Genomic DNA, 24,323 nt, shown 5'->3' on the forward strand with positions numbered 1-24,323 from the left:
TGATGTATTGTAACTACATCATTAAAGACAAGAGGTGGGTTACTGACAGGCCACCTTTTCAGGATTGCACTTAAGCTAAAAGAATACATACACAATACATTGACATATACTTTATTTTAAGTATGAACATGATTTAAAGCTTTTCTGTTAGATAAATCTAAATAGAAACATTATGTTAATTGACTAAAATGTTATATTACTAATATGGACAATTTCAAATCAACATCGCTGACCACACAAATATTTCCATGTAAAAGTGAATATTTCATTAACAAGTGTGAAATAAAAGAATGCATATGTCCAAAAATCCTACAAACAAAATTAAACGTATCTTACTAAAGAATAAGTGGTTTGTGCATGAGTGTCCTTTCGGAATAGTAAGGATCTAAAGAGAGGTAATAATTAAGTAACCATAATTTAATAACACAACTTCTTAACTTCTTAACTCTTTAATTAATGCAGGATTTATTACTGATACATTTTATTAAAGTTGACAGTTAGCAAATGAAGGAGGTAGCTGTACTGACCTGATTGAAATAACGGTTGGCTACTGTGTTTGATTGTAAATAGTTTCTTGATTTAGTAAAGACACAGTTGAGTTTAAAAATAGTTTTCTAGATACTCAATCACATTAAGTGGAAAGCTTTCTAGAAAAGTCCACACAGCATCTGCTTGAGACCAATTAAACAAGAGAAGAAATGTACAATTTAAGAGGTTGAATAAAATTATATTTTTCTTAATTTTATTTGTTCATTTGTGAGTGGGGAAAATCTTTTACTACCAACAGTCCTTTTTGTTCTATTTTTAGGAAGGTTGAAGATTTAGAAAGGTTAAAGATTTTATGAAGATTGGTGCATATTTTAAATGCTGAATGATTTATCACTATTAAATTCTCAGTGAATATATATTCAAACATTAATAGATTGTTTTGATCATTTTCAGTTGAAAATCTATTTTTTATTCATAGTACTAACAATGCTATCCATTTCTGAGAGATCTTTAGCATCAAGAATTAAATATAAACTAGTTTAAGCATATTCAATACAACATTAAATACAACAATATATGCAGCTAGAAATATTACTTTCCTAAACCATGTAGTTGTGGCCTTAATAAGCCAAAGACATTTTTAACTGCATTTAAGACTAAAAAACATATACCGAGTAATATCTTTCAAAACTATACTTCTTACATTTGTCACGTTTAATTAAGTGTTAAACCTTTTCTTTAATTTTTTTTTTTTAATTTAGCATGGATAAAAGGTTAAAGAAAAAAAATATGTCACCACTATGGTTTGTTTAGACAAAATTACTTGTTTTCATCTTGTTGCTACTACAGAATATCTAACACTGCTTTGTGATTTCTTGCATGCCTTTTGCCCATCTTCTGTCCCTGGTCTCTCTATCTATCTCTCTCCTTGCAGTTGATGGCGCTCCAACAGAGCTCCCTCCTGAGGAAGGTCAAACGAACTCTGCCAAGCCCCCCACCTGAGGAAACTCAGCTATCAATGGTCACCCATGCCCTGCCTCAGATGTATATGCCCTCTCTGCCCTCTTTGAAGATGGGTTCCCGTCCAGGCCTAGCAGCCAAGGCCAGCCTTCTGAAGGACCTGACTCATGAGCTAAAGGCTGTTGAGCAAGAATCCACAAAGCTAAGAAAACAGCAGGCTGAGTTGGAGGAAGAAGAGAAAGAGATTGATGCCAAACTTCGATACCTGGAAATGGGCATAACACAGAGAAAGGAGACCCTTGTGAAAGAAAGAGAGAGGAGGGAGTTAGCTTACCTACGTTGTATGGGTGACACCAGAGACTACATGTCAGATTCTGAACTGAACAACCTCCGTCTTGCAGCTGCAGCTACATCTGAGAATAATGGGCTTCAGACCAGACCAAGCACAGCACCACTTGCGCAATTTACCAGTGAGCTAAATACTCCTGCACAATACCCTCCTACATCATCCTTTGTGTCCTACCAGTACCCTCAGAGCCAATCAACAGCAACCACCCTACATGGCTCAACATTCCAAACCACTGGATTTACCCAGCCTCCCTATCCTACAGTCTCCCAGGCACAATCTCTACCCCAGCCCACACCCCTACAGACCATACCCCATCATCCTACCCCTTCTTATCATGCGCAAGGGACATTCCAATCTCAGAGCTTTCCACCAAGCCAACCACCGTATCCAACAGAGCATACAATGCTACCTCCAACTGGATTCCAGCAGCCTCAACCACCATTGGGTCAAACTCCTTACCCAACCCACACCACACCATACCCGAGCCAGCCACCCCCCTACCCGGTCAGTCAGGCAAATACATACCAGCCACTGGCAGACATACTAACTGTCCATCAGAGGCCACGTCAAACCTCACTGGCTGACCTTGAACACAAGATGCCTACTAATTATGAGGTTATAAGCAATCCTTCTGTTGTACTAACAACCACTATTCAAGATTCTACGTACAGCCAGTCTGGTTTGGTTCCATCATATGGTCAGTACAGCACAGGCATGGCAAGTACCTATGGGCCATACTCCACCTCAGGTTCAAGTACTTATGGTGTTTACTCAACTACCACAGCAAGTTCATATGGACCATATACAACAACTTCAACAAATAGTTATGGCCATTATACCACAACTACACCTAATACCTATGGACACACAACAACCACAAGCAGTTCCTATGGACAGTATACCACTGTTGCCAATACATATGGACAGACAACACTTTCTGATCATATGCACTCAGTGGACAGTCCCTCTACATACACTGGTGATGGCCTGTACTGTTCTTCTAACTTGGAGCAGAATATTCCTAGAAATTATGTAATGATTGATGACATAAGTGAGCTAACCAAAGAGGGCATGGGCACAACCTCAGACCCACACCGAAGTGAGGGCTATGGGCGCCATGGGGGTGATGGACTCCACACACGAGGGGGGAGCTCCTACGGCAGACCAGAGGACGAGCGTGATGCAGAGATGTACGACCATCACCATGGCAGGGGTAAGAGCACTGGCAGCTACCAAGCGCGAGGGCGAGATACGCATGGCCGGGTAGTGGGCAGCAGTAGCATGGGTGGGGGATCCACACATTACTATGATGACTACAAGCACTCAACAACCACAAGAGCAGCCCAGAGGCAATCCTCAAAGATCCTGGCCCCAGGTGTCATGTCAACCAAGAGGAGCAAGCATCGTAAACAAGGCTTAGAGCAGAAGATCTCCAAGTTCTCTCCAATTGAGGAAGCTCGTGATGTAGAGGCTGATCTAGCCTCATACACCATGAGCACCTCAACTACAAGTGGTTATGGTACAGGTTCTCGTTCACGAAAACTTCAAGATGATATCTATGGGCTGCGACAAACCATGTATGACCCACATCGGGGCTACTATGATGATGAACATTTCTATGGCTATGGCAGGTCCCGCTCAGCTGGCTATGGCATGGATAAGATTTCTCGGGAGACAGGCTACCGAAGCAGATCTTATGAACGGGACTATACAGATCGGTCAAACAGAAGCAGCTATGGCCGAGGTGGGCGTCCCACATTACGCTCTCAGTACTCTGAAGAGGAGAGCCCAATTAGTCCTTTGGGGAAACTCATGGGCAGCAGGCAGGCCTGCTACGATCCATCTTACTCATATGGCTCAAGCCACTCTCTTCCTGATGTACAGGACCATATTCGAGACCTGCCACGGACCCATGTCTACAAACCTGATGATATGTACATAATAGACGATATGTATTGCGCTGTGTCTGATAGTGAAGGTAATTGGGTGCTGATTGTCAGAGTCACTGTCTACTTTAAACATCCCCCACCCACCCAGACAAAGTGAAAGATCAGATTGCAGATATAAAGGAGTCAAAGCCCAGTGCATGTCTATGTTGTGTCTTCAGGCAACCAGCTTTCATCAGAACTGATTGTTACATTTGTATATGCCTTTGCATCACCTCTTTCCTTATATCTTTATGTTTTGATGCGTTTTCCTAAGGTGCATGACTTGCATTCGTAGCCAAAATGACTGTAAATTGTGAATAGTCTTCGTGTAAACAGTGTTTTTATTTACATATTTTATGTAGTATTATTTTGCTTTGCAGTGCTTTGCATAGATATAAAGCTGTATTTCTATTTTCTGTTCTTCTCTTTTCTCTTTTTTGCATGATCATTTTTGCATGTTTGTCTTTATATATATTGAAAATTGATTGTATTTATTATATGTATTTATTATATGTATTCTTGGTTTCCAAAGCCTACCATCTTGGCCAGGAAGAGAGTGACTGGTTTGAGAAGCCACGAGATGTCCGTGGATCCCGCCATTATAGCAGCAGCCATTCCTCTTCTGGGAGGCGTGGCCATATCAAACACACATACCATGATTATGATGAACCTCCGGAGGAAGACCTCTGGCCACAAGATGACTATGGTCACTCCCGCCACACATCTTCTCGAGAGCACCGTCACCATAGTAGTGGAAGTACTGGTAGACACTCCTCTTCCCGGCACTCTGATGAACCTCGTTCTTCGCGATCATCTCGCTCAACAAAGGACCCATCCATCCGACATGACTCTCGTTCTCTGTCCTCTTCTTCAGCAAAGAGAGGAGACTCTCGCTCTCAGGGCTACCACTCCTCTGATTACTCCCGTGACCCTTCTGGGCACCACCATGGCTCACGTACAGGGAAGCAGTCTTCCCACCACCAAGGTTCTTCTAGCAGGAAGCAACAAGACCTTCAAGGCCACCTTTCATCCTCTAGACAGATGGGTTCAACTGGCTCAGGGCAAAGGCCTGCAACTGGACCCTCCAACTCAAGTAGGCAGCCTGGGCCCCAGCAGCAAGCTGAGGCCCAGCAGGGCCAGCGAACACAGTTACAACAGCAGGCACAGACATCAGCAGCTAGGCCTGGACAACAGACACCTGCAGCAGGTGCTGTGCAGTCACAGCCATCACAAGCTCAGCAGCTTCAGGCGAAGCCTGGCCAGACAAGTATTGCAACAAGGGCGCCAACTGCAGGAGTGCAAACAGCGCCTGCCACAGTGAGTAGTTTTTTTTCTTAAATAATCTGTTTTTCTTTTCACTATATTGTAATGAGGTTTTTATTCAGTTACAGTTTTTTTATCTTAAAAAGGCTTTATAATCATTGTTGAATTTTATCCAGTTACAATATAATAAGTCAGTGAGGTCAGGCACTGATTTTTGGTTAATTGTTTCTGGCTTGCGTACTCCGTGTTGTTTTACTAGTGTGGTGACCAGGTTTTTTTCTTACATTTCTTTTATTTAAATTTCATTGGAAACATCAGAATTGAAAAAAAAAAGTGTTCTTTGTGACTTAAATTGTGACGGTTTTTGGTGCAAGATGGACAGGTTTAAGTTGAAGCTGCTGATTTTGTGTGATTTTCCTCTATAGTTCTGTAATTGGTTTACTGTAATACATGGCCAGCACCACAAACATAGACACAGGGCAAGGTCTCAGGAAAAAGATTTTATTTAGAAAAATGGGGAAGCTAAAGGGGCGGCATGGTGGTGTAGTGGTTAGCACTGTCACCTTGCACCTCTAGGGTCCGGGTTCGATTCCCGTCTTTGTGTGCATGGAGTTTGCATGTTCTCCCTGTGCTTGGTGGATTTCCTTCCAGTGTGTGAATATGTGTGTGTGCCCTGCAATGGATTGGCACCCTGTCCAGGTGTGTCCTTGTGCCCCAAGTCTCCTGGGATAGGCTCCTGGTCCCTGTGACCCTGAATACAGGATTAAGCACTATAGTAGATGAGTGAGTGAGGGCAAGCTAAGGGTTTAAGTAGAAATTATGGAAAGTAAGGGAAGAAAAGTTTCTGAAGGTGTGCACCCCTCCTGCTGACTGGGCCACCTAGCCCTTCCCAGCTCTTCTTTGGGAGAGTCCTTTCTTATGTCCGATGCCTGGGCAGCTTTCCTGGCTGGGAATGGGGCTTTAACACGGAAATGACTGATTTTAGTTCCATTTCTTTAAAGTCCCTGGGGCGCGTTACATCACCCTGCTTGTATGTCACTCTTCAGAGTTTTTTAGCGCCAGTCCAGACTGCAAGTTTCACTCCCTGCTTTGTTGTTATAATGCGGGGAGAAGCCCATGATCCATTAGCACTGATTACTTTGCAGCAATTACAGATTGAGGTGCACGCCCATCACTGGGACACGCTGTGACAATTCATACAGAATTGGGCTAACAGCAAAAACACATTGAGTGAGAGTTGTATTCAATTTAATTCATTTAAATTGTATTTAACTATTTTTATTTATGTATTACTTTTAGCAATGGACATTGTTACAAAGAACTCTATCACTTATTAATTCTCAATACGACTTATCCCGTACAGGCCCCAAGCATTGGAAGAACATGCATACATAGTCCTAAAGGTGGGGCTCCAACCACAACCTTAAAGGTGCAAGGCCACCATGCTGCTTGTCACAAAGCAGCTCTAAAAAAAAATTCTGGATATAAATGTAAGAAATCTATAAATTTATAGCCTTATCAGTTTGTTCCTAATGATCAAGCTTTTATCAGTCCTGGCAAGAAAAAGTCCCTGACATAAGCAACAGATTTTAAGGGGAACCAGACTCAAAAAGCAACCCATCTTCATCTCAGAGATACTGCAGAATGCTACCATAAATAAAAATCTTCTGTAACTGCGTGATACAGGGTGAAAACTGCAAATGCATAACAGATACATACTCCATATGGTAATGTATTTAATAACAGCATACTTTTTTAAAAATGTTAAAATTAGATCAGTACTTCGTGCATTAGAGTATTGTTCAGTTGACTCTGCACTGATATTAATTACTCGGTTACTGCTTTTGAAGTAAATTAATGCACAAAAAGGTTCAAAATGTAAATAATGATTTACATTCCTTGCATATCTGTATTTTCAAACACACGTTGTAGAGCATTTCTCCTTAATAATGAATACCATCAGTGCGTAAAGTTTGTACTGTATAATAGCATATGAAAGTATAGCAATATAAATTATTAAAATAACACCTTACACTGGTAATCAAAATTGCCCATGCTGGTACCTAATGTAGATAAAGTAATGCTTTTAACAAATATGGTGCACATATGAATAAGAATGCACAGGCAAGGGGATGAATCAGCTAATTAATCATTGAGCTTATGTGCATACCAAAGGCATCACATGGTTGGAAAGTTTTTGGTACACAAGCTAGTCAAGTTTTATGTATAATTTGCACACTTAGGCTGCCTGAATATGTAACATAATCCAAAACACAAATATACAGCATGAGTGAGCTTACCATAAAAAAAGTACCACACTAAGCCAAGTGCAAAGGTTAAGTTATTTTCCTATGCATTTTTTCCTGTTCTTTTTATCTGATGGTGATTTTGTGGTGACAGTAGTACTTCTTGTTTTCCTGTGTTCATTAATTTTGCATTGCTTTTTGGGAGTTACAGTCACAGTTGGTAAAATAAGTCTAAAGGTGTGGGCTTCTCATTCAAATTAATAAAATGAAATATTACAATTAGGGACAAATGCAAACTCAATTTGAATAAACTGGAAAATAAACAGATATGGCAACATTGGAAATATTAGCAGTGATCAAACAACATAAATAGGCAAACCATGTAAACAATAAACAATAGCAGGTTTAAAACCTGAAGAGCAGAGAACCAGAATACAGTGGAACCTCAGATTGCGAGTAACGCGGTTTGCGAGCGTTCCGCAAGACGGACAAAGATTTATAATAAATTTTGACTTAGAAAACGAACAAGTCTTGGTTTACAAGTACTGAGTATCATGTATCACGAATGCGCTTCTAATTTTGACGCAGAGCGTCACATGATCACAACTGAGCCAATGGTTTTTCCTCTCTCTTGTGCTGCGGAATTGTGGGTAATCGTCTCTCCTGCTGGGTCCTAGTGCGCGTCTCTTACTAGTATAAATAACATCTGTGCACGCATGTACTGTTAACTATAACACTGTGACCATGTGTGCGCGGGTAAAACATTTTATTTTTTGTCTGTAAGCGTGTGTGTGCAGCGCCTGTAAAGCAAAACCAAGTCTCATTTGATAGGTTAAAAATCCATTTTCCCTCTCTGCTCATGGCTCAGCCTGCTCTATGTGTCTGTGTCATTGGACACCATGCCACATAAGGAGAAAAGCTCTACAACCATGAGAACACAGGCCAATAGGGAAGAGGGGACCAATTGTTGCTGGGCACATAACAAATCAATCGTTCATAGTGTGAAAGTGTCCTGAGACATGCCTCCATTTTCCATAAACATTTATCAGCTTTGAGGCCTATAGTTTAACGTAAAGTCTAAATATATATTTGCATCATTATGGTACAGTATTCTGTACTCCTGACTATGCAAATTAACTTATCTCTAAATATGGTTCTTAGTTTACTATTAACTAAACAGCTAAAGATTATTTAAGTAAAACATTCCTATATGTATACTGTATATGTGCTGCAAATGGAAATACAAGGTGGTTGATTGCAAAACCCTTTTTAACAGTGTTTTTAGTTGAATGCACAAAGAAGAACAAATTGTAAAAACAGTGTGGTTAAATGTAATAACCTTTTATTTTCTGGCTTTTGTTTCTGTGGTCCATTTACCTGTAATAAGTTATCCTGCATGCAAATAATCTAAATTCTATGTAGTCTATTATTGTAAACATTTAGAGACAAGTACGTTTTTTACAGTTCTGTGTTCCTTGCTTAAATTGACATTTTTCTGGCCTCTCATAGACCAAGCCTGAACCTGTCATCGCTCCTGTTACTGCAATTGGAGCAAAGGCAGCCACCCCACAACCTGCCAAAGCAGCCCAGCCTCCACTGACAGGGATAGGTATATGTATAGACATAAAGCATGCATGCACACACACACTCACACACAAATACACAAAAGCCTCATTCACATAGTTGGTTCAGTGCAGGAATATTGCGTCATTGTAGCGCTTTGGCAGGAGGAAGGGTGCAATCAGAGCTCATTGTTTTCATGCATTTAACCCAGGATGGAAGTACTGACGAGATGCATAGTAGCATCTTAGTGCTGAGTTTGTGGGTTCCATGTGAGTTACCAAAAAAATGAGGAAGAGCTCTATATTGAGGGGGTCTTATTATTGTCTTCATAGTGCAATTTTAGATTGAAAGAGGTTAGAGAGAGAAAGAGAGAATTGAGCTTGAGATAAAAAAAATCCCTTAAATGTGAATTAAAATTTTAGATGTAGCAACAGTGCTCTGCATCTAAAAAAGCAAAAACAAATGACATGCATTATTTTAAATTTAAAAATGACCAAAATATAGCTTATAAGCAGAACATGAGAGTCGTACTGATCACTTAGAATTACTTAGAACTAGTAGGACACTAAAGCTAGGTACAGTGGAACCTCGGATTACGAGTAATGCAGCTTACGAGTGTTCCGCAAGACAAGCAAAGATTTTTAATAAATTTTGACTTGAAAAACGAGCATTGTCTTGGTTTACGAGCACTGAGTATCATGTATCACGCATGCGCTTCTTGTTTTGACACCGAGCGTCACATGATCACAACTGAGCCAACAGTTTTTCTCTCTTTTGCGCTGCAGAATTGTAGGTAATCGTCTCCCCTGCAGTGCTCGTCTCTTACTGGTATTATCAACATCCGTGCACGTGTGTACTGTTTACTATAACACTGTGACCACGTGTGTGTGGGAAACATATTTTATTTTATTCCTGCTGGCAAAAACTTAAATAATAGGAAATCTTATAAACCCTTATTAAAATTTTGTATCAATCATTATTTTGAGAGAGAAAATTAAATATGTGGACTTGCTTGCTAAATCTGTTCATCATAAATGACACATGAATAAATCATGTATAATGAGCCCAAATGTGGTTCATTAAAGGCTTTATTATTTTTCACATTCTCGAGCAGTGTAACTCTTTAACAGCTGAATTTTATTTAGTCATAAAAACACTAATTTGTCATAATAAGATGTTTTTTTATCAACATACAGTAACATAATATATTACCATAACATAGTGGTACTATATTAACTTTCTGCATAATTATTGGGAATACTTACAGCTTACTCCCAAAAATACATACACAGTATATAGTTTTTGTAAATATAGTCCTTAAACATTGTGTAATATAAAAAAAAAATTGTCATAAGTCATAGGCTTACCATAATACACAATGCATGAAACCTCTGCAAGGGTCAGAATCAAACAATAGAATTGTCCTTTTAAAAGTGTATACTCAGGTCTTAAATATTAGGTTAAAAATTGTATGAAAATTAAATAAAATTTCATTAAAGAAATACCAGTTACATAAGCTGGTAGCACATCTATTCAAACAGAATTTAAAATGAATAATCTCAGCCCTCAGATAGAAAGAAATACTGTTTTTTTCCTGATTGTGCTGCCTGTTTTTTTCCCCCTATCACAACAGCTTGCTGCACCATGGAATAATTTTTTGTGGTTTCATCATCTCTACTTGATGCTATCTGTAGGCTCCAAGGCAGCTCCAAGACCTGGTGGAATAGGTAGTGCTGCAGCTGCTCAGCCTGGTATGGAAGGAGATAGCGTGTTTTCTAAGATCCTGCCCGGAAGTGCAGCAGAACAAGCAGGCAAACTGGGAGAAGGTTAGAATCACATCTAAAGTTCTCCCTATGCTTGAAAATTATTCAAAATAAGAGCTATGGTGTAACGTATTCTGTTAAATTAATCTCTGCTTTTCTTGGAAGGCATTCCACTAGATTTTGGATTATGGCTTTTGGGATTTATTTATTTATTTATTGAGTGATTATGTGTGGCGGGGGTGTTAAAAGGCTTAGAATTGAAATTAATAGATTGGGTAAAATTAGAGTTACAACTACTTCAAATTGTTCATACAAAACTGTGGCAACAGTTCTGGGAAAGCCTACCCATGGGTGCAATGCTCAGATGTTTATAAAGATGTGGCCATGCAGTGTATTTACTTTTATTCAAGTGGTGGTGGGGCTTACGATTTATTTTTTTATTACACTTGTGAGCAAAGCCATGAATGCCCAACTATGCATAACATCACCCCATTGAAAACCAATGCTAACCAATCTGTGTGAATCCAGCCTTTAAAATTTATCCAAATTTTAAGTCAAAGTCTTCATGACTAATCAGTTGTTCGTTAGAGGCCGCTCTGCACTACAAACAGCAATACTGCGAATTCTGCTCTATTTGTGAACAAATGGTGTGAATGACAAACACATGCTCCAAGGGGGCTGGGTAAAAAATTAACCCCAATCTCTTGAAAAGCACAAATGGTAATTTTGTGTCCATGAGCAAGCACAAACAAAAGTGATTTGGACAAAATTGGGGGCCTAAGTCAAAAAATATATAACCTAACAAATGTTTATTTTGCATGCACAAATGAACGTTAAAAGAATTATTATTATTTTAAAACATTAAAAAAATGTTTTTATATTTAACACAGACAATGCACAAACAAACTGACAGTTTTGTTTATTTTCTGCTTATGTGAAGGCCAACATCACACAGGTTTTAAAACCTGGAACTAGTGAGCATGACAAGACAAATGTGTGAGATTGGTGTTATTTGATGGTGTATGTGACATGTGGAAGGTTGCTGGGTGCTATATTTCATACTCAGCTCTATTAATTTTATATTTTTATTGTCTCTTTCATCAACAGCGATATCTGGTTTTGGAAAGAAGTTCACATCTCTGTGGTGAGGCAGTACAATTGAAGGTAAGTGACTGATGAAACAAGAGGAAAAAGTAAAGAGATGAAAAAGAGAAAAGTAATTAGAACCCCGGAGATATATACAGGAGTGGCTGCATGTCACCATGTTCATTAAGGTTTTTTTTTTTCAAACTCTTTATTGACAGTTCTACTTGTTTATCTTTGCAGCAAATGAAATACTGTATGTTGTACATGAAATAAAATCCTTGTTTATCCCAACCAGTTCCATAGAGGAAAAAATTTGAATATCAAATTGTGTACTGTATAGGTGGGAGCTTTAAATGTGATTGTAGTATATTTCCTTCCAAATCCCTTTGTGTGTGCTTTTTGCAATTTCAGGATGTCTTCAAAAACAACGGAAGATGTTATAAGCCTTTGCACTGGAAAAACCTATGAAGTTTCTCTTTGGTGTTTTAATTTATAAGAACAGGAGTGAGAGAGAGAGGGAGAGACTTCATCTTGTTATACTGGTAAGGAACAAAGTTAAATATTTTTAAGTGTAACGTAATGTACAGTAAGGCTATATTCAGGGGTGAGCAAATAAACGCACAATAGTTAGGCTTCTACACAAAAGAAAGCTTCTTGGTGCCACACAGTTCCATGTTTGGGTTACTCAGAAATAAGTAGTAATAATGAAACATAAGTAGTAATAATAACAGATGGTTACATACACTTACCCGAAGGATTATTAGGAACACCATACTAATACGGTGTTTGACCCCCTTTCGCCTTCAGAACTGCCTTAATTCTACGTGGCATTGATTCAACAAGGTGCTGAAAGCATTCTTTAGAAATGTTGGCCCATATTGATAGGATAGCATCTTGCAGTTGATGGAGATTTGTGGGATGCACATCCAGGGCACGAAGCTCCCGTTCCACCACATCCCAAAGATGCTCTATTGGGTTGAGATCTGGTGACTGTGGGGGCCATTTTAGTACAGCAAACTCATTGTCATGTTCAAGAAACCAATTTAAAATGATTCTAGCTTTGTGACATGGTGCATTATCCTGCTGGAAGTAGCCATTAGAGGATGGGTACATGGTGGTTATAAAGGGATGGACATGGTCAGAAACAATACTCAGGTAGCCTGTGGCATTTAAACGATGCCCAATTGGCACTAAGGGGCCTAAAGTGTGCCAAGAAAACATTCCCCACACCATTACACCACCACCACCAGCCTGCACAGTTGTAACAAGGCATGATGGATCCATGTTCTCATTCTGTTTATGCCAAATTCTGACTCTACCATTTGAATGTCTCAACAGAAATCGAGACTCATCAGACCAGGCAACATTTTTCCAGTCTTCAACTGTCTAATTTTGGTAAACTTTTTCCTATTTGTAGTGGAGATGACATTTACATTTAGGCATTTGGCAGACGCTCTTATCCAGAACGACTTACATTTTTATCTCATTACACTCTGAGCAGTTAGGGGTTAAGGGCCTTGCTCAAGGGCCCAACAGTGGCAACTTGGTGGTTGTGGAGTTTGAACCTGGAAACTTCCGAACCATAGTCCAATGCCTTAACCACTGAGCTACCCCTGGCCATCGTGGTACCCGGTGGGGTCTTCTGCTGTTGTAGCCCATCCACCTGAAGGTTGTGCGTGTTGTGGCTTCACAAATGTTTTGCTGCATACCTTGGTTGTAACGAGTGGTTATTTCAGTCAAAGTTGCTCTTCTATCAGCTTGAATCAGTCGGCCCATTCTCCTCTGACCTCTAGCATCAACAAGGCATTTTCGCCCACAGGACTGCCGCATACTGGATGTTTTTCCCTTTTCACACCATTCTTTTTTAAACCCTAGAAATGGTTGTGCGTGAAAATCCCAGTAACTGAGCAGATTGTGAAATACTAGGACCAGCCCGTCTGGCACCAACAAAACCATGCCACACTCAAAATTGCTTAAATCACCTTTCTTTCCCATTCTGACATTCAGTTTGGAGTTCAGAAGATTGCCTTGGCCAGGATCACACCTCTAAATGCATTGATTGGTTGATTCGATAATTGCATTAATGACGAATTGAACAGGTGTTCCTAATAATCCTTTAGGTGAATGTAGTTGGCTAGTTAACTGCAATAATATTAGGGATGTAACGGTATTGTAAATACCATCGTACCACAATAACAAGTTTTTTCGATAATACCGTGGTCGCATGACTCAGGCGTGGCCATCATCCTTTGCGGTCTGTTGTCGCTACAGATCCAGTAATGCGCACATCCGATTTAAAACACGCTTACTCCGTATTGATTAATTACTCTTTCCATCTCTTTTCCTTTACCGCTACTAGAATCGCTTCATTAGTTTTGTTTTTCCTGTAAATGATTCAATAAATACCGTACTGTGCCATTCATACCGAGGTATTACCGTACGGTGAAGTTTTGATACTGTTACATCCCTAAATAATATAATAACTTTTTGGTAAATAAACTTTTTATTTATTTAGCTATTAACTTTCTTATTTACATTTTATAATGTAGCACACTGTGTTTCCACCCTTAAAAGTCAGCAAGTTATCGTCGAGTGTTTCAGATCTAAAATTTTATGTTTGGTTCTCACATGCAAAAGCTATAATTTAAAATTACAGTATTTGTTTAACTATGAGTTACAAAATAAAATACCATGTTGATTTAAAATTTTGAGAGCTGATACGAGTCAAATTAAACTACGTAAACACTGTGGTGTGTTAATTCTGTGTAACTCTGTGCTAATTCAAGACTTCGAATTGTGCTATATAACTATACAAACAGTTTCATGATAGCTTTTTTTTTTGTACTTTATTTTGCATGCTAATTAGTTTCTCTAATACAACCTGTTGTACTATCATCTACATGTGTAGTATGTGTAGTTCACATGGCTTCAGAATTTGGAATGAGTTGTTACAGCACTAAGGTGCATCAGAAAAAAAAAAAAATCAGCTTAAAAAGGATGTAATGTTAGGGATATCCCCTGGAGGGTGCTGTCTGTCCAAGGACCTTAAATGTTAGGATGCTTTTTTTCCTTGCGTTTTTCACTGTTTTTCCTCCTACTTTCCTCCTTTTTTGTTTTGTGTTCTTTTAGCTCTTTTTTCCTGTTCCCATGTCCAGTTTCGTTCCGCGTGTTCAGTGAGTTTTAGATGTTTTGAGATGTTATGAGAGCTTGGCATAATTGTTGTTGTACTTTGTTAACATTCATTTCCTGAGCAAAGCTATTGTTTTGTTGCATTACATTTCTTAATGTGTTTAATAAAAACAATGTCTGCGCCAACATTCCATCTCAACTACAATTTCAGCGCCTAAAGTGCATTAATTTTAAGGAAAAAAAGAATTTTTTTATTTTAAACTATTTGTCAATCAACTACAAAAAATAACAGAATTTATAAAAAAGAATAATTACATGTGTGGCAGTCAGAGGAGTAATGTATAGAGAGAGAGAGAGAGAGAGAGAGAGAGACCCAAACGATTTACTTAAGGGCCATAATTACCAAATAAACTTAACTATATATAAGTTAAGTTTATTTAGTATAAAGTTAATAGCACATTCTTTAAAAACACAAATGCTAAAATTAATGTTTTTCTGTTTTTTTTTTTTTTTCAGCCAATCAGAACAGGAATCACAAGACTTTAACCCTAATCCTGGGTCATTAACCCTAGGTCTGGTTACACGATCACAGAGGGAGTACACAGCTTTCCTCTGAAGTCCAGACAGTAAGGACAAATAACAGCTGCATTATTATGATTAACTGGCAATTGAATAATAATAAATCAAAATTATTGGCAATGATTGTATGAAATTTATTTATTGCAGGATGTTAAAAAATAATAGAAACTATTTACTTAAGGGCCATAATTTCCATATGAACAAAATTTTGAATAATAGCATTTCCACCACATTATGGAAATTGTTGGAAATTTTAAATAGGATACAAGCACATGGTGATTGTACCTAGTTGCCTCATAGTCATGTAACAATGTTGAAGATGTTAGGAAACATTTGAATTTTAGTTAAACAGTTCTGAGTCAGTTCCAAAAATTCATATTACTGTCTTCTAAATGGAGCTTGTTCCAACCTCCTTCATTCTGCAAAAGTTCAGAAGTCCTGCATCTGTATTTATGTACATTTGGCATATTTCTCAAAATTATGAGAGAACAGTTAGGATGTCTTAACAATAAGGATACATAGGCAGTTTCTAAGTGAAGGTCTTACTTTTTGTAGCACAATAATAAAAACAAATACCAAAATTGTAATCATAGGCAGAGTTAGTGGGGAGGCAGGGGGATATCGTACAGTACGTACTATACCAAAAGTTTGCACACACGATTGGATTTATTTTCTACAGGTCAGTCTGGAAAAAGATTTCCAGCGCACTTGCAAATCCCATAAGCATTTAAATAAAAATCAATCCAAACTTTTGACTGGTAGTGTGTAATATATGTGTATATAGTATTAACATACTGTGTATACAGTACCAGCCCAGGACAAGCACCTTTTATCATCCTGTGTGCGATATACTGTAGTACAGATCAGAAACATCTGCTGTACAGTATGTACTGTACTGTATATGTATAACAAGCTATGCAGTAGATGAACTGTTTACCAACATCAGTTAAAATTTTATGTTTTTGCCAAGTTTGTTTTGCCTGAGCTAATTGAATAATGATGCATGCTATTGTCTAGGCAGCTTTGCATTTATCCATTAGAAAAACTGTTTTTTAACAACTTTTAGACCATTTGAGCTTCTGTAGTGGTCACTGGTTCCTTGTAAACTGTTCAACCAGATTGCTTTACTGTTCCAGCTTTTTACACCTCTCTGTAAAACGGATGTGTTTATTGGATAACCAAACTGGGTGCTTTCACACTAGGCCCCTCCCCACTCCCCCACTGGTTAACGTTCACATTATTATTCTCGGTAGATGGGTACAATTGCTGCAAAAACCTTGGTTACCTTGGCTGAGTGTTTAAACTGTTGGTGGGCAACATTTAAGAAAATAAATTGTATTTCAATTTCAAAATCTCTGTATTTAAAATCTCTGAGTATTTCAGGGGACCAGTATTTATCTTGGCGGAGTTGATAGGTCCAGAGAGTGCCAAGATATCATGTGGCCAGGGAGTTGTTGAAGTGATTAATTTGTCATGTAGGTTAGCGGAAACCAGTTTATTCCATGCTGGTTGGGATCTGGGCATACTCAGTTTTTAGGTGTTCTGAATTTTTCAATCTGTGTCCCACATAATCGCCCTCACAAAGCATGACTGTGATAAAATGCATTCCTTAGAGTTTTTTGGGGGGATAAGCTTAGTATAGTTATGAGAGAGTTTTAAATCACCCTCTTTATGTTCCGCAAAGAAGAAGGAGGCAGATGTTGGTAACACTGGGGGATGAACATATCACTGTTGATGCATAATACAGCTTCCTCTATGTATTCATTAATTGCTTGCAGTTTTAAGTGTTGTGGTCCTAGTCAAAAGTAAAATCATGGCAAAATAGTATGGGTGATGTGGTGGTAAATAACTTGTCTTGCTAAAAGGCCTCTTAATTTCATGATTCTTAGGAGAAGGTGAACTTTGAAACATTTCTCATGGCAATGCACTGACTAGTGCATGGTCCCTTTCTCATTACGTAAAATCTGCATCCCATGTGTTTGCATACAGCAGAGCTGAGCACCAGGGAATGTGGTAGTAACTGTGACAAAAAGGGATATTCATTCAAGTTGCAAGACACTCTTGTAGAGATTTATGGGTTATTTTAAAGTGGATAAGGAAGCCACCCTTAATTCCATCATCAAATGTTGGGATATGGAGAGGATGTTGCATAGGCCTAAAGCTGACATTGGTGACACGGCCAACAAGAGCTGGCAGATATTCTCTGAGAGTGTGATCTGAATGGGGAGAAAAAAAATATGGTAAAAGAATAATTTGGAGTGACTCACTATGTTAAAGCTAGATCTATACATTGCTCATTTATGATCCAGCTGTGGTGGCTTGGTTAATGAAGGTCAATGTGCAGTTTAGTGCTGGGGACTGCTACTGTAATAGTTCAATTTCTCCTTCTCACACCATTTGCATTTCATAGTCAACATTGAATCGGTTGTAGAGTGGATCTCAAGAACCACAATGGTCTGATTTGGGAAGGTTTGAGCCCTCCTTAGTTCCACAACATTTTGTCAGATAGCCATGTCAATAAGGGAATTGAAGAATGGTTGGTCATCCTGGCAAGCCAGCTCCATGAGGATATCAGCATTGAGCCCCAGCCTTAGGGGCTGGTTCTTTCGAGATGCTTACTGGAGACCTAGTAAATGAGTCTACAGTATAGTAACCAAATGGATGTTTTCTACTATGAGGAAGGGAGATTGATAGTTGATAGAGCATGAGAAGCAAACCTGTGAATATCGGTGTGCCTGTGATATCATTTTTAAATTACTCTGTTTAACAGAATCTTAGCGCTATGGATCTATGCCCAGGTGATTACTTTGTTAGATGAGGGGAAATATATTTTATCAGGTTTAAGACCTGAAGCACAGAATGCAGGCTGTAAATCTCATTAGTGTATTGTTTTATTACTTTTTTCTGTTTGCTTTTCAACGATGCTGTGAATACTGAGAAACTCTCTCTTTCATTCATCTGGAATTAGTTTTACTTCTAGAAGTTAAGTAGACCTGACAATTGGGTTTGGGCTTGGCAGGGTTAGTTCCTAGGCAGGGTTAGTTTCTAGTGATTGACATTGGAATGCTGATCGAAAGGGCCACAGGTTCCTTCCCCTGTTGCCACTCATGGGCCCTTGACTGTTCAGTTGTATAATGTAATAAATGTAAATCAAACAATGTACTGTAGAAACGTGAAGAGTTTTCTAGTTGTAGGGACCTGAAAAACAAAGAGACAGTATTTTTTTTTTCATTTTCAAATGGAATCATATCAGATGCAATCATATCTGTTTTACTGTCTTCTTAGTTTTAGTTTGATCTCCACACTCTTACTGGTCATTGATGTTCGAGCAGACTGTGGGTAGCAAAAATGTTGCTTCAGATGAAAGTTAAATTTGTCAGACAAAAATGTAAAAGATACCATAATCTGAAGAGTTTTTTTATTTATTTCTTTTTTATTCCCCATCTAAGGAATGTGGTCTCTGACCAAATGTTTTTTATAAGTCAACCCAAGGGAACTGTGTTTTAGAGTCCTGTAACTCCTGAGGTATTCTTTGCAGTTTGCTGTGAGAGAGATGATAAAGTTTAGTTAGAGACACATCAGTTAAGCATGGCATTTGCAAAACATTAACATACTGTACGGATCAAAAGTCATATTCTTGGCAGGGACATCAACAAGCTAATACCCTGTAAAAAACAGTAGTATGGACTTTGCATTTCCAAACAGAAATGGTTCTGGGATGTAAAAGAGAATCCCCGAAAAATCTTGTACACCTTGAGTTTATCAAATTATGTATGACATGGCGAGTCTTAAAAGCATTGTTAATATCAGTAGAAACTCTCAAGGATGTATCTTTCAGCTAAAACAAAAGCACACATGAAAGCATAAAGTTCAGCAGCCGACACAGACAAACAGCACTAGCCATTAAGAAGACCAGGGACAGTCAGTTTTGCCTGAAGCTTGTCCCTTTTTTATTTTCTGTCCCTGAGAAAAGCTTACCAAGTGCCAAGATTAAAACATTCTGGGCTAAAGCCTCAAATTATCTGACCTAATGACCACTGGACAGCACTGCACCTGTAAGATTTCAGTCGCGGAATGCAAATGGCATAGGTTGGAATGGGAGATCCAAAGGGTAAATGTAGGCTAGAACCATGGAACAAAAAATATGGGGTCAGCAGCACGGTCAGGGACAAGCCTGGGATTAGAAACACTAAAATTTAAGGTATAAAAAAGGTTGAAAGGTCTCGGTGTAATCAGAAATCCATCCATGGCAATAATTCATTAGGCCTAATATGGTTGTCATCTGTGTCTTAGAGTGAGGGTTAAGCAATTTAGAAATAGATGAAACCTTCAGCCAAAATTATGTTTTTTATTGCTAGCTTTAGTTCTAGATCTCCTTAGTTCTAAATCTAATAGCATGAAGCTAACAGCAACAAATGTACAATGAGTAAGCATAAAGAGATTTTATGCTAAAATATCACTTTTGTTGCCATCTCTTTTAAAGTAATAACTAATTCAGTAAAAATTTGTCTAATTCATTTTTTTTTGTATAACGCTTTTAACAATTGTCATTGTCGCAATTTTAATTATTGAAATTTGTAGAATGTATATATGAAAAATGTGAATGGATCAAAATTATTTGATAGTCCCTGATGAGCAAGCCGAGGGCGACAGTGGCAAGGAAAGGCTCCCTCAGATGGCAGTAGGAAGAAACCTTGAGAGAACACAGACTCAACAGGGAACCCATCCTCATTTGGATGATAACGGATAGCAGACATTCTTTTGCACACATATTGTGTGTTAGGCGGCTGGAATTTCAATATAACATATGATGACTTTAAGTTAATATAGAGTCGAGTTTGTTATTGGAGGCTTAGGTAGACTGTAGGAAATTCCAGACCTGAAGTATTGAGCGACCGCAGTCACAAGGCCTTAGAACAGCTGTCTGCATCAGACAAAGCCAGGACAGTTTTGATGTTAAAGTAAAACGTTCCACACGCATTCCAAGCAGACAACATGGGGTATCCATGTGACGAGATCTCCAACTAGAAGCAGTGCACCAGAATGGGTCAGACAGGTCTAGAGGACAGAGGGGGCCTGGATCACTGGCAGCTCAGGAGCGACATGTGTAGCTCGACAGAGAGAGGGAGGGAGAGAGAGAGATAGAGTGAAAGAGAGAAGCATCGGATGGCATCAGGATGGCAGAATGCCATGTGAATTATGTGTTTGCCAAGCACAGCTGCCCAGTAGTTGTTGTCTGTGTCTTGAACAGTAAAGCTGTGCAAAAGGTCATGCAAAAGTAAAAAAAAAAATCAATAGAGCATTTGAAGGCATCACCCCTAGTGTCATTGCCAAATGAAAAGTGGTTGTGTGTGACAATATACCGTGCCCAGAGTGTCAACAGATTAGCAGACACAGGTGTCACCCATAAGCCATGACACTGGGTGGCTTTCAAAAAAATCTTTCAGCTTCTCTGACAAAGGTTAACATTTACTGCTGTGTGTTGGGTGATGTGTGTGTTGGGTGATGGATCATGCTCTAATGTTGAAAAAAACTACCTATGTTGAAGAAGTTACTAGCTATATCAAGAGACAAGGCAAATGCATTTCTGATACAGTGTGCTATGTTAATATTACACCCAAAAGGATTTTCTGGAGCACCAACATGACAACCAACAACTAGCTACAGAAAAACAAGAATGCTACAATACGTTATCATTTAAGAACATAAAAAGTCAAAAACAAATTCTGAGATACTCCTTTATGACACGATAAATGCATCATTGACACATCAAGTATCCATTGATGACAAAAGTAATTAAATTTAGACAAACTGAGCATTACCTTTGAACAGCACCTCTCATTTTATCATGCGGGTATTTCCCAGACACTCCTCTCCTGGGCAGCCTTTTTCACTTGGGAATGCGAGCCTTGACGTGTAAATACGAAATCCGGCACTGTACGAGAGTGCAAGTGCTGTGGGCGCCATTTTATTCACACCGTTAAAGTCCCTGCCATAGCATCTCGCCTCTCTCATGCCACTCCTTGCGTTTTTAGCTGCTGTGCGACTCTGCTTAGTAAAACTCCAGACAGTACTCAAACTACACTCCCACCATGTTTTATAGCGAGGGGAGAAGCCGGTAATCCATTAATGATGATTCATCACCACCAGGTTCCCTTTCCCGCAACCCCACCACTTCACACACCTTCAAAAGGGGAGGTCGTCTACCTAATGAGCTCCGAAGTCAGCGAGGGCCGATAGAAGATTAGGCTCACACCACGTTGCCCCTCCTTCAGCTTTGAGCTCATGGTTGTCGATGGCACTGCTTATCCGTACTAAGACCACAGGCTTGTTAGGGACTCAACCCAAGGTCCTTGCTGGGTGTTCCCGTGCCCGCATGCTCCACCAGTGTAACAGGTTTTTTTTGCACCACACACACGGACAAAAGACAAGGTCTTTGGCAGCAGCTCCTGCATGCTCCCTAACCAACTTCTCCCACTGTCTTGACCAACTGACCCCTCCAAGCTCTTCCTTGGGTGCGTCCTCAGGCAGGAGTTACTTTTGACATCCGGTGGCTGGGCAGCTTTTCCAGCTGGGAACAGAAGCCTTGACTTGAAACACACAGAAGCATATTTTTCTTTCATCACAAAATCTGGCTCTGTTTGAGAGTGCAAGGAACTCCAGCAGTGTGCTCGCGGCTATCCTCAACGCGGCGATGAAAGGCGCCATTCTATTTGTAATCCCTGGCACTTAGCATCATACTTCTTGCATGCCACTGCTCACATTTTTAGTGTCCGTCAAGCGACTCTGCTCAGCAAAACTCCAGAACCAGACAGACCCCTGGGTTGTCTGATCCTTTGGATGCTGTGGGTTGAACTTGAGCCTCTGGCACATCCTCGATTGAGATCTGGTGAACAACAACCTTAAAGTCTTTACTTGCTAAGCCCATAAGCAGCAGGCTGTGATGCATTGAGTGTTCTAATACCTTTATATTGTGGCCAGCATTTACTTTTGTCTGCAATTTGTGCTTCATTGGCATTTCAGTGAGATCAGACTAGACAGGATAGCCTTTGTGGTTGCGGCTTAGTGATGTGGCTGGTTGGAGAATGTGGCTACCCACACTATATATCACAAAACATCAGTGTAATCCAACTCAAATGTAGAGAAAAGTAGTTGTGTGTGTTGTTGAAGAAATACCAGCTCAAAATAAAGAAGCTAGAAGTAGTGTTAATATGGCTGATAATATGAAGTTTCAGGCTAACCCATCATTAGTTGTTGCTTAAATCCTGCCCTCAGGGGATACATTATAAATTTCAACATTGGCTCCATTGTATCTGATATGTAGTCTTATTTTTTATTTATTTATTTTTTTTACTTACCATCTGAGAATTTGCTGTAACTCTTAAAACCTCCCAGGTCTTTAGTTCCTAATGTTTTCAATACCATTTCATTTGTAGACTTTAACAGTTTCTACTCTTTGGGCATTATAAGTACCTCATTAAATAAGCAAAATGTTGCATATGCACTTTTAATAGAAGGTGCCTATTAATAACATCTTTCTTCTCTTTTGTTTCCCTCAGTGTAGGATGCATAGAAGACCGACTTGCAAAACCATACCTGTTTTGGAAAGCAAATGCAATCAAAGATTCTCCAGATGTCTCCAGAAGTCCATATGCTCTACTGCAACTACTGGTGCCTGTCAGCCTCCTGAGGCCCCTGTAATGATGCAGCATAAAGAAAAAAAATATTAAGCATAATGAGCATCTTGAAAATGTTGGTTTCACTTAGCTTCACAGTAAGTGGAACACTCATGTTGCTACTGCTAAAGAGTGTTTTGCTACGATACTGGTTCTCACAAGAAAATGTTACAGAGAAGATTAGAGAGGTTTTAACAAACCTGACCATAACCAACTGGTAACAGGGCACAGCTTGCCAGGGTTTGTGATTCCATGTTCCTGAAGCTACTTAGATAACAAATTAGGCTCCCCTCTCATCTCTGGAATGGTATAAAAATTAAATGGAAGTAAATCAAGTGAGTCAAAACAACTTCATAGGTTTTTCCTTTTCTGTTAAGGACTTTCTTTTTTTGTTCTAATTGATAGCCTTTTAGCAGATGGAATGTGAAAAAAAAAAAACATAAAAGAAAAGAAAGTGACAACAGAAGTGTCTATGTCATATGCTCAGTTTTTAACTCTACATTCCAGAATGGAGAAAAGTCATTTTTTTGTCCTCTGAATGCAGACTTTTTTTTCTAATCCAGTGTGTTTAAGAAGTGTACAGTGGCGTCCGAATGCATGTAACTTTATATTTAAGACCTTACACTGTTCACCCATTTGATGAGAGTGGGCATAAAATAGGATGATTTACAATAAGAGTAAAATAATGCATGAATTAAGAGACAACAAATATATTCCAGACAGAGGACTGAAATATTGTATGAGAGACATTTTCACAAGTCAATTCATGTTTGCCACTGCAAAGCCATTAGGTAACCATCCCCAGTGTGGGCGTGGGGTTTTTACGGTGTCAGGGACTTTAATGCCTCTGCTGATTTTGTTGTGCGTCTATTGTTTTATATTATTGTCTGATTTTCTTCATTCAATATCACTTAAACCACTGATTTAACATTTTCAACGCATTTCATAAGCTTTTTAAAAAAAATTAAAGATTTTTGCTTTTCACACTGTTTTGTATTGTATAATGATAATAACAAGCCACAGTTGAGGCTGGTATGTTTATTTATATTATGTTGCATTGTTATAATTTATTTGTATTATTTGTTTTTATTCACATTTTTATGGTTTCCATTAGTCTGTAACTGGATTACAGGTTTTTTTTTTCCTGTAGGTTTAATGTAGAAAAAAAAAAGCAATAGCAGATGGCAGACACTCGGTCAAGAGCACAATCAGATGTTTATACACTAGCGGTCAGGAAAGCAATGTATCTATCTACCAAACAGAAGTATTAGAACTACTGCCCCATCCCTATA

The 24,323-nt window shown here is 38.9% G+C and overlaps 1 protein-coding gene across 1 annotated transcript in view; it reads left to right on the forward strand.

The window, feature by feature from the left end:
- bsna (bassoon presynaptic cytomatrix protein a) overlaps window positions 1-24,057 on the forward strand; it is a 119,555-nt gene extending 95,498 nt beyond the window's left edge. Inside the window, exons 6-13 of the mRNA XM_053504585.1 lie at window positions 1,424-3,776; window positions 4,259-5,043; window positions 8,745-8,844; window positions 10,493-10,624; window positions 11,669-11,725; window positions 12,059-12,189; window positions 15,293-15,402; window positions 22,915-24,057. Of these exons, the coding sequence (XP_053360560.1) occupies window positions 1,424-3,776; window positions 4,259-5,043; window positions 8,745-8,844; window positions 10,493-10,624; window positions 11,669-11,709 (3,411 nt within the window). The 3' untranslated portion in view covers window positions 11,710-11,725; window positions 12,059-12,189; window positions 15,293-15,402; window positions 22,915-24,057. The remainder of the gene's footprint in view (window positions 1-1,423; window positions 3,777-4,258; window positions 5,044-8,744; window positions 8,845-10,492; window positions 10,625-11,668; window positions 11,726-12,058; window positions 12,190-15,292; window positions 15,403-22,914) is intronic.
- The last annotated feature ends 266 nt before the right edge of the window (window positions 24,058-24,323 follow it).

Source organism: Clarias gariepinus, chromosome 9 (assembly GCF_024256425.1).
Source record: "Clarias gariepinus isolate MV-2021 ecotype Netherlands chromosome 9, CGAR_prim_01v2, whole genome shotgun sequence".
Classification (NCBI taxonomy): domain Eukaryota; kingdom Metazoa; phylum Chordata; class Actinopteri; order Siluriformes; family Clariidae; genus Clarias; species Clarias gariepinus.